Genomic DNA, 15240 nt, shown 5'->3' with positions numbered 1-15240 from the left:
TCCAACTGGAATACACGGACCGTGTCTTCCGGTACACCGATCCTGCTGGCATTATTAATTCTAATTGTTCCGAGGCCTCGTTGCGCCACTCCTTGTTTTCCACTGGCAAAAGCCAACCGACCGTGTGCCCGTTTTTCTTCTTTTCTTCTTTCTTTTTATGAGAAATTCGGCTTAGGGACGAATAAATTGCCCCGCCGAAATATCCTGTGCGCGTAACAGCTACGCAAACTTTATTTGTCGGGACAATGGAGCATCGATCGAAACCTCGTCGAAGCTTGTCTCGGCAACGAAATAACGTGCGATTTTACGAGGAACGAGAAACGAGAAACGTAAAGACGGTACGTATGTATTTTTAAACGAAACAGAATTCCGCGTCAATTCCGCGTGAAACGTACGAGAATCGCGATTTATGCGCGAAATCATTCGGCGGAAAAGTAATTTGTTCGACGCGTGTAGATCGGAAAGATAGGGAACGTCGAAGAACAGCGTGGCTGCCAACGAAGAGAAAATTGATGCGCGACAGAAACAAAACTCAAATTTGAGTAGAATCGGATGAAATCCAATAAAAATAACTTTATTCCTGGCTATCTATTTCTCCATAAAAGTGCCATAATATGAACGATAGCGTTCGGACGACCTCGCTCTGCAGTTCTCCGCATAATCCTCGCGATTTCAGTCAGAAGTTTCCCCACGGAAATGAATGACCCGTTACTTCGGTAATTATCCCTCCGCTATGCAGCATCGTATTATGCGACGGCGATGGCGTAACAGAGAAAACGATAAGAGAGCGTTGCCGCGTCCTGCGCGCAAAGAAAATCAGCGACCCAACAGTTTTTTGTTCGTTCGTAAACAATTACGGTTACCGGTTCGGTGTTCGACGCGTAAACGGTATTCGTCCGAATTACGATCGAACCACTCGTTTTCGAATTCCTCGCGGTTCAGCCAAAGTCCGTTCCGTTTCACAGAATTTATCGAACCAACGAGCAAGGCTAAAATAACTTTGCACATAAAAATTTCCGAGTTCTTTTACGGAGTTCTGAAGTTCTTAAAAGTGGATTTGGAAAAAGTGCTTGGAAGAAACTTCGAGGAAACTGGATTTAGCCTTCTATTTGCTTCGTCGGTCTTTCTTCGAGGGACTTAAGAAAACAGGTTGCCTGACAGCCTCGAAACTCCGAGGGTCGTGTGTCCTTTGACTTTATTTCAGCGAAAAGGAACACCGCCGCTCTCGCTGGCTAAACCAATAAGCGTTTCGTTATCGCGTTTAATAATCGCGGAAATATTAAAGCGCCGAGGCTGGCATCGAGAAACCAGAAAAAGAAAAAGAACGTTTCATCGATTTTCAGTTGTTTGGCAGAGATACGGATGAAATTCATCGAGATAGATATACATGTAGGTACGTAACTCTGTGTGTACATATTAGCGTCGCGCGTAGTTCCTGCTCGATTCTACACAACTATGTATTTGTGATGTGCGCGATATCGTTGCGATCAAAATTCTGTATTTTCTCCGTTGAACGATTCAACCGGAAAACAACGACGAAACCGCGCGCGATCGAAGAAAACGGTAAAGGTGTAAAGGTGGGCGCGAACAAAGAAACAGAATTGTGTTTCAAGAGAGATTCGAGAAAGCGTATGGATGGAAGAAAGGCCAGTCGATCCTTGTCGTGCAAGGACAACGATCCTAACCCAGTGTGTAACCGGCTATTGTTGCCAACGTGCCCTAATCCCGACGATCCTGCTACTCTCTCACAGCTCCTGCTAACGAGCACCATTCCCATCGTTCTTCTCTGTATCTGCTAAACTGTTAAACTGCTAGACTACTAAACTGCTACACTGCTAAACGATGAGCAACCGTTTTTCGATTCCTCGTTGTTTTCGAGGATTTTCGCCGGGGAACCGAGTATTTTAACCCTTGTCGTTTAAATACCGTTTTCACAAGATTTTCTTACGAGTAAAACATTTTATCCTAGTAACGGTATTTTCCGTGCCAGCGTGCCTCTATCGATTATTTTTGGCTATTCTAATTTTTCTCTTTTTGGTGACCGCTTTTTCTTATATTCAACCTAACGTCCTATCAAAGCTATCAATCTGTAATTTCTCGGATATTCCGGTTTAATGGGCCAGAGTTAAATGAAAATCAATTTTTCCATGTTCTTGAAAGGGGGTTGAAATTCAACGAAAAGTGTTTATCCGTTGTAAAGCTGCTGTAAAACGGTGCAAAACGGTACAGAAGGTCTACTCGACAAATAATAATTAAGAATAGGAAAAGTGGAGCATTCGAATGTTTTGCGCTGCCTTGCGAATGGATTTGCGCCCCGGCCGCTCTTCGGTCACCGGTAATCCGATAATTCGAAGCTTGAAATCGGAATCGGAATCGGTCGCATCGTCAAAGGTGATTCAACGAGCGTACGCGTGCACGCCGATGAACGGTGCGAACGGAATTAGCCGCGTTGGCGCAACCACTACCTATACCGCGATTCTGTGATTCCGCGATTCCGCGATTCCGCGATGCTGCGAATGCGAAGAGGGTGGCCGGCCGGCCAGCCGGCCAGCCGAGAGGAGGAATCGAGCGTTCGACGCGCGTTGCCGCGCACGTTCATTCGTATTTATGGTCGCATCCTGAATTACGATGCGTGCATTTCCGTTAACAAGAGCGAGGCTAGTTCAAGAGACAGAGATGAAGAGATGAAGAGGGAAAGGGGGAAAGAGGGAAAGGGGGAAGAAGGGAAAGAGGGAAAGAGGAAAGGGAGAGGGACGCGCGGGGAGGGACGGGCGAGAAAGGGAAAGAGAGCGAACGGTACAGGAGAGCCGCAGATTTCCAGCCGACAAAGAGCCGCTTCATACGCTTAACACGGTGGAAACCTGGTTAAACGAGGGCGGCGACTAGCTTTATGGCTTTACACGGTGGCCACTGTGGTGTATGCACTTCCCATGCACCTCTGAATCATTCGGTCGCAGTCTCTGCTCCGATTCCCGTTTACATCGGACAAATTACGTGGTCGAGCATATCTCTGGACACGACCGGCATCGATCCGACCCACTTGTCTTTGTCGGGGAGGACTGCCCACCTCTCGAAGGTGCGCGGGCGGTTCTAGTTATGAATACGCTGTTACCATCGACGCGAAGTATCAGCGCGAAATCTCCACAAATTCGAAAGGTCGATCGCGAACGCGGTGACATCCGTCGAAACGTCCATGACGCGGCACGGCAACGAGTGAAAGTGGGCGCCTCGCAAATGTTACGTCGCGTCGCGTCGCGTCGGTTAGAGATGCAAGCGCGGACGCGCGCAGCACCCCGATCCCAGCAATCGTGAGAGAACGACCGACCCTGGCTCGCCTTCAGAGCCGAGAGAGCCACGAACTACGAGCTGTAAGCTGCGGCTTCGTATCCATTGAGAACCGACGAAATTCCCACGCGGCGCGGCGCGGCGCGGTGTGGTGTGGTCCACAGAGAAGCCACGAGTACCGCCCCGTAAGTACGAGGCGAAGTTCAACGCACCTCCGTTTTCGTATTTAATATTTTGCCACCCGTTTTCATACAGTCTGCAACGAGCATGAGTAACGGTTCTAGGATTAGCGAGCCGGTTTCCTTTAATTGGGTCCCTCCGAACTGACCTCCGGAATGCGTATTCGACGATCCAAAGAAACTGGTTCTAAGCGCGCTAATTCTCGTGGGACACGCTGGTCGCGTTAAAGACTGACCTGAAATCTGAATTTTTTGGGGCACCGGAACAATTTAGTCCTTCGAATGTGGCCATTGTTCGCTTCGTTGCGAATCGTTAAAGAGTTCGTCCTAAAGGATTTTGCGAAGCCGGTTTCTCGGCTAACTGGGTCAAAGCGCGGACAGAGTCGCGGGGCCGCAAACGAAGAAAAAATAGTATATTCTCGTTATTGTACTCGACGTGATACCGTGGTACCCCACCGATACGAGTCGTGTACAGTAGGCATGTACCTTCTATGGTAAATACGCCGTCTATGTATTACGAGACTGACCACGACTATATTTTTAGTCGCGGTATTAATAAAATCCACGCGAACTGGTACAATCTTGCCCGAGCAGCACTGGTATACTCTATACCAGCATGAAATAAAAAAATTCATTAGATTCGATAAAATTCGACTTTGATAAGTCGAATGCGAGCCTCGACCGCGAAAGGAAAGAAACGCAACGGTCGATACGGAAAAGAAAAGCGAAGATGGAAACGAAAAAGAAAAAGCTAAGGGAAACGGCGAATCGATGGGAGGAGTAAAGAGTCGAGTAACGGTGAAATCCGGCGACTTTATCTTTCCCGTTAAGCCGGCTGTTCGGTCGCGTTAAGAAGAAAAATGGGATTAGGTACCTTCTCCGTCGCCTCTTTCCTCGGCTTCCACGATTATAAACCGCTGAAAATCTCCATTCGGAACCTGGCCGGCGCGGCGCGACGTTCACGAGACGCTATAAAACGCGCGTTCACTCGGTATTATTGCTTTCTTTTTCCTTGGTATTGCTCTTCCTTGCCGGGAAATGCTCGCGAACTCGTTTTCGAACCGTTGCGCGTTGCAATCGAATCGAAACCCGTAACAATTGCGAATTCGTTAAGCCGTAATAAAGTTTCGAGAATAACGGGGCGCAGCTTGTCAAATTGTCTAGCGCTTCTAGCCGAGGGACCAACGAAACTGTCGAAACCAGTCGTGAAAGACGAAAATGTGTTTCGACGAGGGGGAGCTTTTCACGAGAATGGAATGGAACTTGTGCCTCGACAGGGACAGAGACAATTCGACGCGCCGTCTCCAAGTATTGCCATTCCTTTCTAATAGTATTGCTACTCGATTTCAATTTTGTCTCTGCAACGATTTCCATCTGTCACTGCCTCCGCCGCGCTGCTCCGGCTGAAACTTTCTCGGATGAAAACGGAGCACACGCCGTCGCGTCGACCCTAGGCACCTCGAACGTCTACGAATCGAATAAAGATTCGTTCTCTATCGACATCCGAATCCTCCGAAAAATAAAACCTGATAGAGGAAAATTATTTTATAGGATACACGCGTCCGTCTGTCGTCTTCTAATTTTTATGCTTTTTATGCTTTTTATACGTCTCTACGTGCACGCCCGGCATTGTAAAATGTTGAAAGCGTCGGCCAATCGAAAGGGTCGAGGCGAGATTTCTTTGGAGTGCGGGTTGGAACGAGTCCAATTGAAAAACGTTGCCGAGTCGACCGGTGTAAGATAGCACGGAGTTACAACTCGCGCAGAAAGTGTGATCGATTCGCATTAAAACGATTGCCATTGGGCTGGGGGCGGTCGATAGTTGCGGCGCGCTGCATCGCCTCGTGCACCGATGCACCAGTTCACCGGTTCATCGGTGCTTCGGTTTTTTCCTCCTGGCTCCTGGCCCCTGTCCCCTGCCTTCTGCCGAAGGCTCAAACTTCTGGCGGAATGGAATTCAATTTGGCCAACGATTCCGTCTCGATACGTTATCAACCCTTGTTCCAGCAATTCGTCGTTTGTCGCGTATGTACAGAGATATTACAGATACAGAAACTTTGCCCACTCCGTAATCGAATGGAATAGCGCAAAGGGCGATGGTAACGCGTGTAGAAAAAGCGATGGTTGCGACACGGGTATAGGCTCGTTAGCGAATTAACGTGGAACGAGCTTCGAGAGAGAAATACGCCTTGTCCATCTCGACGGGTAATGGTAAATAGAATGTTTCCGAAAGAGCATCGTTGAAAACGTTTCACCCTCTAAAATTAGCCAGATCATTCAACGACCCCTCGCAAAGCAACGAAACCCCTCCACCCTCGTGCACACAAAGACGCGAAAGCATTCAAACAAAGTTGTACTCCTAATTGAAATGGACACAAATTGCACAATACCGTAAATATCGTATATGTTTTATGGAAATGCAACGCACGTACGCATGTTTTTAGCCGTACACTCTACCACAGGGGGTACAACAACGAATCAAACTATTATTTGAACATTTTCACAAAAATTCGGTTGTCCTAGAAATCTCTCTCTCTCTCTCTCTCTCTCTCTCTCTCTCTCTCTCTCTCTCTCTAACAATATCTCGAGGGTACAAATTAGCTCTCGGCTTTCAAGACTCAGCTGCTATTCGAAGCGGTCTGGAGACCATAAGCGGCCGCCGGAATATTAGTAGAACCGACAGGGATCTATGGAGGGACGGGCGTGTATACGGTTGATAGATTTGTTTAATAAATGGAAATCGACCGAGGCGCGCGGGCCGGGGTGCTCGGTGCCAGGGGAACGCGAACGTTTAACCGATGACCTTCGAAGGGATGGAATTATGGAGAGCATGCTAGCATACCAACCGCGACACAGACTATTCCAACGGCGGAGAAATTTTAAACATGCTATTACGTACTACATATACTTATTTAGTGGCACGATCTATGCCTCTCGACGATGTTTCTCTTATCGTAATATAAAAATACGCGTCCAAGTATATCGATAACTTTTAACGCAAAAGCGAGGAAATTTTATGAAAATTTTTCATATTATTCCGCGCATACCTTCCTATATTTAGAAATTCAAAGCCTAGGATTAGTTAACACACCTTCGTGATTGCTTGGCAAGCCACAGTCGTATACTTGAACGGGCATGCAAGGGGGTCGAAACTTTTAACGAATAAAAAATAGATAATGTTTTTATTACGACGAGCAGAGTGACGCGAACGCAGATATTCGATAAATCTGGGGTAACGCTCTGTTCCTGATCCTACGTTTCTCTCCTCGCTCGATGTCGTCTTTACGATCCTTCCGGCAGCGCGCTACAGTAACATTCGATAGATTGTCCAACAATCGATGGCAATTTCGACGCACTTGCAGGGGACGTTTAAGCTGATTTCTCAGGAAAGTGCGAACCGATTGGAATCGCAAACGAGCATCCGCCTGTCGATGTCCTCGTCAAAGATCATTTCGTCTCTCGCCCGATGTATTCCAACATGGTCGCGTAACCGCGCGATTTTTACGACGCGCATCCTCGTTATCCCCGAGAAGTCGAGCGCGCGCAAGTACATGCAACGGTCAGTTGCAAATATTTACGAAGAGCGTGGGACGGAGACCGGAGACCGGAGACCGGAGACCGCGGAGAACGGAGGACTGACGGATCGTCGATGTATCCGCCTTCATGCTCGAACGCGGATCTTCTCCCTTGACAGGGCACTGACCCGGCAGGGAAAGGCGGAGAAAAAAATAGGTGTAAAAATCGATGATACGAGAGCGTCACGCGCTCGACCACGTACTACGATCTATCCATTATCATCGGCCGATTAATGGCGGAGCTGGATCGCTGCGAGGTACGAGTACTCGGGCGGAAGCGCGACGAATGCCGGCCAACCGGCGACCCAACCAAACGCGATATTTTCGTATCGCAGTCAACGAACATTCTCGACTAAGTGGCCAGGGAAAAAAGTGAAAGCACGATGCATCCGTTGACTTTACGTAATCATAGTGACATTCGAAACCGTCAGCGAAGGAAAGATATAGGTTGGACAACTCGAAATACTTCCTGGAACCTGGCCACATGTGCGTCGTCCTTCGACAGGAAACAACAGGATAACCCTACTCGCCATTCCCAAGACTTAATTGGCCGGGCGTCGCGTCGCGTCGCGTCGCGTCGCAACCAAGTCCTGCTACTGATCCGGAACACGTGGCGGAAGTCCACGGCTCCTCTTTTCGGAGGAAACAACACTCCAAATCGGTCCGGTATCCCACCCTCGAATTACAGTGGCAGAAACTAGATGGAAACACTTCGCCTACCCTCCCTCCGGTTAATCAAACGGTCTAGAACTTTGTAAAATCGTGTGAAACGGAACGAAGATCTATGAAAGATTCGACCGTGTCCTTTGGCTGTTTTTTTTTTCTTTTTTTCGTTTGCTTCGAACCATACTAGACATTTTTCCGAGAAACCCCGCCGTCGACCAATATTCGTGTGATTCGCGTAATTCGCGCGGTCACGAACCGACGAATTTCAGTGGCTTTAGCCTCGACATCGTTCAAAAGGCGAACAAGTTAATTGCGACCCGAGTGGGGAGTCGGGGAAACGCGGGGGGCTAAACGCGGTAGCGCGTGTCCGTTCGTCCCATAAACACGTTTCGTTCGACGCGAATGAAATTTTGTGCCGGGGCGAGAGCAAGGGCTGAACGTCGCGTAAATATTTCTTGTTACGGCAATTTCGAGGGAAGCAGACAATTACGCGCGCATCAGAAATCAGGATCGTTCGTACAACTCGAACGTCCCGCGTTCGAACGACGCTCGTGCTCGGTCGACGAAACCAGCAGAATTAATCGAATCCGAGGACCGATCAAATTCGCTTTGCCGCTAGTTAGAAATCTCTGTAACTCGCGTTCGAGAGTCAATTTCATTATAGAGACGTAGAGTCGTACCCTCGCCCAGTTACGTGTCCGTAGCCCTCGCTTTCCAACTGTACCAAGGCGAGATTACGTCTTATAAATTATCGATTAACAATTAAGAAGCTTTACGGATCGATGAGATAGAAGCACGCCAAGCGAAACGCTTTTATTTTCCAGCTGTGACGCGCGTGCCGTGTCTCGAACGTGCGATATCGTTCGAATAATTCCGAGAATGTACGTAGCTGTTGGCAACGTAGGTAATGGTTGCGCTGCGCTGGTAGACGCGCGAGTTTCTCGGATTCATTCGTTTATCGTTTCGGTAGAAAGCGGTTGTGCGACCCGGTAATTCGTTTTTTCGCCATTACGAAGCTATTCCGCGGCGCAGTCCCGGCTGACGTACATGCTGCTCCAATAATTTTCTACGGCTCGAACGGCACACGGGCCCTCTATAAACGACAAGAATCGCCGTGGTACGGTTACACGTATGGTTATATCTCTGGTTCGCGTTTTGTTACACGTCGTTGCTTCGCTTCCTCGTTTCTCTTGGTTTTTCGCTTCGTACCACTGAATACGCTGCTCTGCCTCTTGCCTCTTGCCTCTTGCCTCTTACCACCGCGAAGCCCGGTGTCAGCTGGACATGGACATTTTTTACGTTCCGACAACACCGACAGCTGAATCCTCCGGATATCGAAAACCGATCGGATTTCTGCATTTCTGTTTTTCGTCCATTTTCGACCGTATAGAGCGGTTGTTCGGTGGTTAATCGATTAGCGCGCGAGAAAACCTCCGAGGATGGCCGTGGCATGGCCGTCGACGCGAAAACCGAGAGATTACGAAACACCTCTTTCCTGGCGCAGTTGTTCCGCCAGAGGGCAATTTCGATTCGCGTCTACTTGGAGGAAAACCGAGTTCTCGCTCAAGCCTTAGATGTTTCGCGACGACGCGTCGACGAGGATCGTGGAGCAGGAACGAGTTGGAAACAGAGCATTTCCGTACGTGCAAGTACACGCGCTCGCAAAAGGAACCTCGTCTCGACTCGCGAGACGAAACAGTCTTTCTCTGGTCTCTCGCTACGGGACTTCTTTTCAACCGGCAACTTTCCGCGAAGGCAAACTCGACTTTGTGGAACACAATGCATACGGAACAATCGCAACTCGCCACTGTAAGAACGCGCGACTACTGTTTCCACTTTTTCCAACATCCTACCAATCACGGGAAGGAACTACCAATCACGGGGCATACGAACCAACGATATCAATTTTCCTTGTACCGGTCGTATCGGGCAAATGTTATCTATCCAGCAAAGATGCTACGACATACGTAGGGTTCCTTCGTTTCTAAAAACCGGGTTTAAAAGCCGGTTTCGTTCGTCGCGCTACATATACGGTAACAAGATTTCTAGATCGAGGCATCGGGAGTCGCATCGTCGGGTTCAAAGTCGACGAGAAAAGGAGAACTCGACGCGATACGTAGAATCGTCGAACCGTGGAAAAAACAAAGAAAATTCCCATCCTACTCCGAAGCCGGACACAGAGGAGTCTGTGAGTCGAGCCTGCGTCGAGGTATCGAGTGGACAGAAACAGGACCTGTCGAAAAGAACTTATTTTCCGGCGGTTTTCCGGTTGGTACGCGTTTCGCGTCGAGAAGGAAAAATTGCTCGACAAAGAAGAGGAAAAAGATTTCTATGCGAATTCGATTCGCGAAAGTCTGTATTCGGGTAAACGTCTAAACTCGAAAGTATGCGGAAAAATATGCGAAATTGCCGACTTCCTCTGCGAAGCGATTTCGCACACAGGTGAACTATCTATGTAGGAATCAAACCCGACGATCGTTCCGAGATAGAAAAATAAGCGCTCGTACGAGCCGCGTACAGGTATCTCGGGGACCGCGCGTGCAATTGTAAATTCTAACTCATCGATCAAAATCGGAACCTTGGAACACGTTTCTTTCGTTGAGAATGTTCGAACGACGCGACGCGACGCGACCACGATCCAAATGAAATCTACGGAGAAAGTATTTTCGCTGGGTTTTAATTGGAAACAGCATTTCGCCGATACGAAAGGGAATGATACTTTCTTCCAAGTGTTCGTTAGACGCGAGTACGTTACGCTTACCGAATAATGGAAATTAAAACAGGAGATGCGGAATATTCTGTGTACCAGAGTCGATTAGTTTTCTCTCCGATAGCCCGTAACCCGAAAGTTAGGAACATTAGAACCGTGTTACAAGCTTGTTAGCTGTATTTAATGGAGTTACGATCGACGAACCGGATAAACCAAGTTTACGCGTTTAATCAACGAATTTGATGTTTCTACGACAACGTACGTGCTGCCCATCGTTTCCCCAGCTAAATCGGTATGTATACCGTATTTGTTTAAAACGTTGCGAGACATTGACAAAGAACCTGCATACCTTACCTACATACGTGGAAAAAAGAAACACGTACAGCTTCACCGTTTAGGATAATTGAGAGAAAGTTAAGAACCACTTTGAGCAGCCTTTTAAGACGAATCTCGCGTAAATCGGAACAACGAGAAGGTTTAAATTTGTACCTATCCATAGGACGGGAAACATAATTAAAATTATCCTCGAATTGATATCGATGAAAATGCGAATGGGTCGAGGAAGACCCGAGGAACGCAACAGTAAAAAATGCCGCAATATACATAAACATGTACATGTTTGTGATATTGGTTCGAACGAAAGAACATTGAAATGTTTACGGTGCCGCTGGAAAATTGCAAAAGTTTGCCGTAAACGTTGGTTATTTGCAGAACGGTTAAACCGTTAGCTTCCTAACCTCGCGAACGACGTCCGCAAATGAACAAATTCCATGGAACATCGGGAAAACCGCAGAAAACCGCGTTTACGAAACCGACCCTTCGCACGATGCGGCGCGACGGCAAGTAAACAACGACGACCTCGGTCTCTTCCACTTTCAAATATTGCACGCGCGTTCGAGTTTCTTCAATTATGTACCGCGGAACGCATTTGCGCAGCGTCGCTGCGCGCGCAGTCGCGGGCGCGCACGCTCTCCATCTTTGTCTCTGACTCTGTCTTTCTAAAGAGGCGTACAATTACCGTGATTCAAAGTCGAGGCGGCTGTTCCGCGCATAGAAACTGTCTCGCATAATGGTTTATCGTGGTGAAATCATGGGAGCCGTCCCTCGCGCACGACTCATCTTCCATGTTCCATCTTGCCTGTTCCGTGGTCGGCGTAGTCGGCGTTGTCGGCGTCGTCGCCGGAGTAAATATAATCTGAAGCAGCGATCGATGAGCCTGGTTCACGGATCGGGAGTGCAGACTGTGCACACGAGGTGCGCGTCCGGCCGCCGAAATAACCTGTCCGCCGCTGCGCTGCTCCGACTAATCCACAGATGATTGCACTCCCCAACCGGAAAACAAACACACCAGCCGCTGCTCGTGTCAACAGACGGCCGACGGTCACCGAATCGTCGCCGTCGCCGTCGCCGTCGTCGTCGTCGTCGCGCGAGTATCTCTCTGTTTTTCGAAAATCGACGACGGATCCGCGCGCGTACACTGGACAATACGGATACGAATGACAGTCGCGAAACGTCGAATACATACATGCGCTACACACGACGGACGGAGTCGAACGACATGGAACGCGAATCGACAACCCCGAAGCACGCGCCGCGCCGCGTCCGAAACTCTACTGGCAGACTCTGCCACCACAGTGCCCACACTCCACGCTCCACGCTCCACGCTCCACGCTCCAAACTCCACACTCGACACACGCATACACACACACTGCCACTCCCGCGCTACCACTACCACTACCGCTGGTCTCGAGACAAGCGCGACGCATGCGCGCTCTGTCGCTCGCCGCGCGTACCAACGAAACACAAAAGCTCTTTTTCATCAACGTTTCAACTACCAACCGGTACCAACCACGACAAAGAAGGAACGCGCTTCAACCCTCTCCGCTCCACCGCACTCGGAAACTTGAAAAAAGACGAAATTTCAAGGTCAGTTTTCTTCGCTCTAACGACGCATCTTCGAGTATCGATCAGATTGTGTCGATATAATTGATCGATAGTCGATAGTCGCGCCTTTAATTTGAACACTTTTTTGGATTCGTTGCGTCGGTAACACAATTTTAATTCTTCCTTTACGAAAAATTTGCAAATATTCCAATTGATCGAGAAGGAAAGTTTTTCAGTTTCACACCGGTAGAAAAGACTCTGAAAAATCGCCATCACTCTCGGGTTTCAAATTGGAAGAATAGCTTCGATATTACAGCGCGGTTTACCGCGTCTTTTATGGATTTCAGGAAACTCGAGGGAACCGGTAAGTACGAAATCAGTGAAAAAATTCATTTCGGCGAACGCAGTCCCCCGGGTTCACAAAATTTAATAACTCCCAGTCACAAATAACTTCGGGCGTGCTTGTCGTTTGCCGTAATGCTTGAAAACGGAACAAAAAGAGGTGGGTACGCGTAGAGCAGAGGGAAGAGAACGGAAAGAGAGATAGCAGAGAGGGAAAAGGGTGAATCCGCTGTCGCTACGGGAACGCCGCGCAACGCCAGCAACGCGAGGGTGTTCCGGTTTCGTACGGGAAACGAGTAAATTTTCCAATGCAAATAAAACTTGCAGCGAAAGGGTCCGCGATTAAACCGACGCGACGCGCGACGCGCGACGGGAGAGAAAAAAATGAGATACGCAAAAGCCTTCCCGCGACGCTGTGTTTGCTTTCCTCGTTTCGGTCGTTCCGAGGAACTCGCGTGAACGAAAGGACAATAAAAATTGGAAAAAATGTCCACGGTTCGTCCAGGCTTTCGCTGATACACCGGTTGGTCCTGTCCGTGCACCACGGCCGCCCCGCGCCGCACCGCGCCACAAGGAGCAATTAAAAAAGTGATTAAGCGGAGGATGCTGCCGCACCGCGGCAAACAAAAGTTCCTTTCGAGGCGGCTACAACGTCACCGCATTCAATTTTCTCGCGGCCCGCGTAACATTCGCGTTCGCATCCGTCGCATACCCGCCTATAACTACATACCTATATCTGTACCAGTATCGAGCCTGTAACATTACTCGAGGAATCAACATTTTCCCGATGTCTCCTTTCGCTCTCCTAACGCGTTCGAACCTAAAATATCTCGGGTAGAGGAGGAAAACGTTTGCTCCGGGGGCGGGGGCAGTTTTCGGGAAGGTTTCGTTAGAGGTGCTCCTCTCCTCCAGAAGCTTTTTTCGAGGCGTTTCCTCTTATTTCGTACGGCTCGGCTATTCCAGACGCGAGATCTCGCTGGCTGGTTTCGCAAGGCTGTCTGGCATACGGACGAAATGAAATTCTTCCTTGCCACATTTCATTAAGAGACATTAAGAAAATAATACCGACTTGCGCCGTGCAAATGAAATTGCCATTATGCGTGCACCGTAACTCATAAACGGGGAAGACTGCGGCCCCAGAGTTTTCCCTTCAAATTGCCACCGTTTACGCTGCTGGAAATTTCGAACACTTTCCGTCGAGACGTTGCGCGTCGAATGTAGCTAGCGAATTAGACGATTTAATCAGCATGTACGATTTAACGAGAGTCTTGAGAATATTTCGGATTTTTACCAAGTTTCTCGACCGTTAAAGTGGGAAATTGTCTCGCATAAGAACACTGTACAGTGCACAGTGTGCAGTGTGCAGTGTGCGATACAGATACGTACAGATAAGGCTGCGTGCACGCGTACGCGTAACAAACCGCAGGGCACATTAGAATATTGCACGGAGCAAATATTATCGCAATCAGCCCGGTGATTACTGTTCGTTCGTGTGTCAGGGTAATCGGACCAATGTGTGCGCTCTGTCTCTCCCGCCTCGCGAGATTCGCGAAATTCGTGAAATTCAGCAACAGATTCTTTTGCTCTGAGAAAGAGTCGAGGAACAAATTTACAACGGCGTCGTGCAACGTGCAACCAGTTTCGAATGATCTCCGATTAGTCGGGAAGAATATAATGCGCGTGAGAAAGAGGAAATTAATTATCTCGGCGCATGAATTGGATGACTAAGGGAGCAGTTCTTCTACGAGCACCGTGGTATCGCTAGCCGTGATCGTCCCGGAAATTATTTAACGACGATAAACTTCAAGGTGTTTCACCGATAACAATTTCACCGATTAAATCAATCGGTAATGCGCTACTTCTTATTGGCTCGTTAAATTTTTAAATTCTTTGTAAAAGTCAAAATCACTTCGTGTTTAAAATTGTTTATTCTAATTAACCTTGAACCGGTGAACGGGTCGCCATATAATCGATGAGCAATATAGGAGTAAAAGTTACGTTCCTGATAATTGTCGAAACGACCGAGCTCTCAAAGGATCGAAACGAACGAACGAATGGGGAAGGGAGAAATCTGGGAGCCCTAATGGAAGACGATAACTATTAAAAGATTGCGGTAATGTTAACTCGAGTCCCGATACTATTGTCTCGGGACGTTACAGCGCACTCGAATGCTCCTTACCGTTAAAAGGTTAGACAAAATAGCAGACGATGAACCTTTCGCGTGCCTTCGCCAGTCTATGCATGTATGTGTGTATTCCTTACAAAACGCTCCCCACCGTGCCGTACGCTGCTGCACCGCACAGGTTCCCTCATTAATGAAGGCTTAATTAGCGTGCTTCGGCTTTTTATCCGAACGATAGCCGCTTCCGGTTCCGCTTCCTTGGTCTTCCGCTTCGGGTAAACGAGCGACGTCGAATCGCTTCGCTATCGTTCCTCTTGGGAGTATTATCCTCGACCGAGAGTAGAGTAATCACGATAGGAATATAGAAACCATCGAATCGATACGCGCGCCTTAAATGTTACTTACGCTATCGACGAGTTTGTTCAATGTTCAACGCGCAGAAACATCCGTTTACCTATTTCTAGTTGAAAATCCGAA

At 48.4% G+C, this 15240-nt stretch overlaps 1 protein-coding gene across 10 annotated transcripts in view; it reads right to left on the bottom strand.

The window, feature by feature from the left end:
- The window catches only part of LOC143360884 (rap guanine nucleotide exchange factor 2), an 80359-nt gene that overhangs the window by 39173 nt on the left and 25946 nt on the right, over nt 1-15240 (bottom strand). For 3 of the 10 annotated variants that reach the window (XM_076800046.1, XM_076800051.1, XM_076800047.1), the window contains exon 1: nt 11695-12112. The exons of 3 other annotated variants lie outside the window; for them this stretch is intronic. Coding sequence is in view for 1 of the 7 variants with exons in the window: in XM_076800053.1 (XP_076656168.1) it covers nt 11434-11483 (50 nt within the window). In the remaining 6 variants the exon portion in view is untranslated. Of the gene's footprint in view, nt 1-11433; nt 11499-11694; nt 12113-15240 lie in introns of those variants that run through there. 4 more of the 10 variants (XM_076800052.1, XM_076800057.1, XM_076800048.1 and 1 more) reach the window with 2 other exon arrangements.

Source organism: Halictus rubicundus, chromosome 14 (assembly GCF_050948215.1).
Source record: "Halictus rubicundus isolate RS-2024b chromosome 14, iyHalRubi1_principal, whole genome shotgun sequence".
NCBI classification, from domain to species: domain Eukaryota; kingdom Metazoa; phylum Arthropoda; class Insecta; order Hymenoptera; family Halictidae; genus Halictus; species Halictus rubicundus.
The sequence above is the reverse complement of the archived record's forward strand: the minus strand, read 5'-3'. Positions and strand labels throughout refer to the sequence as shown.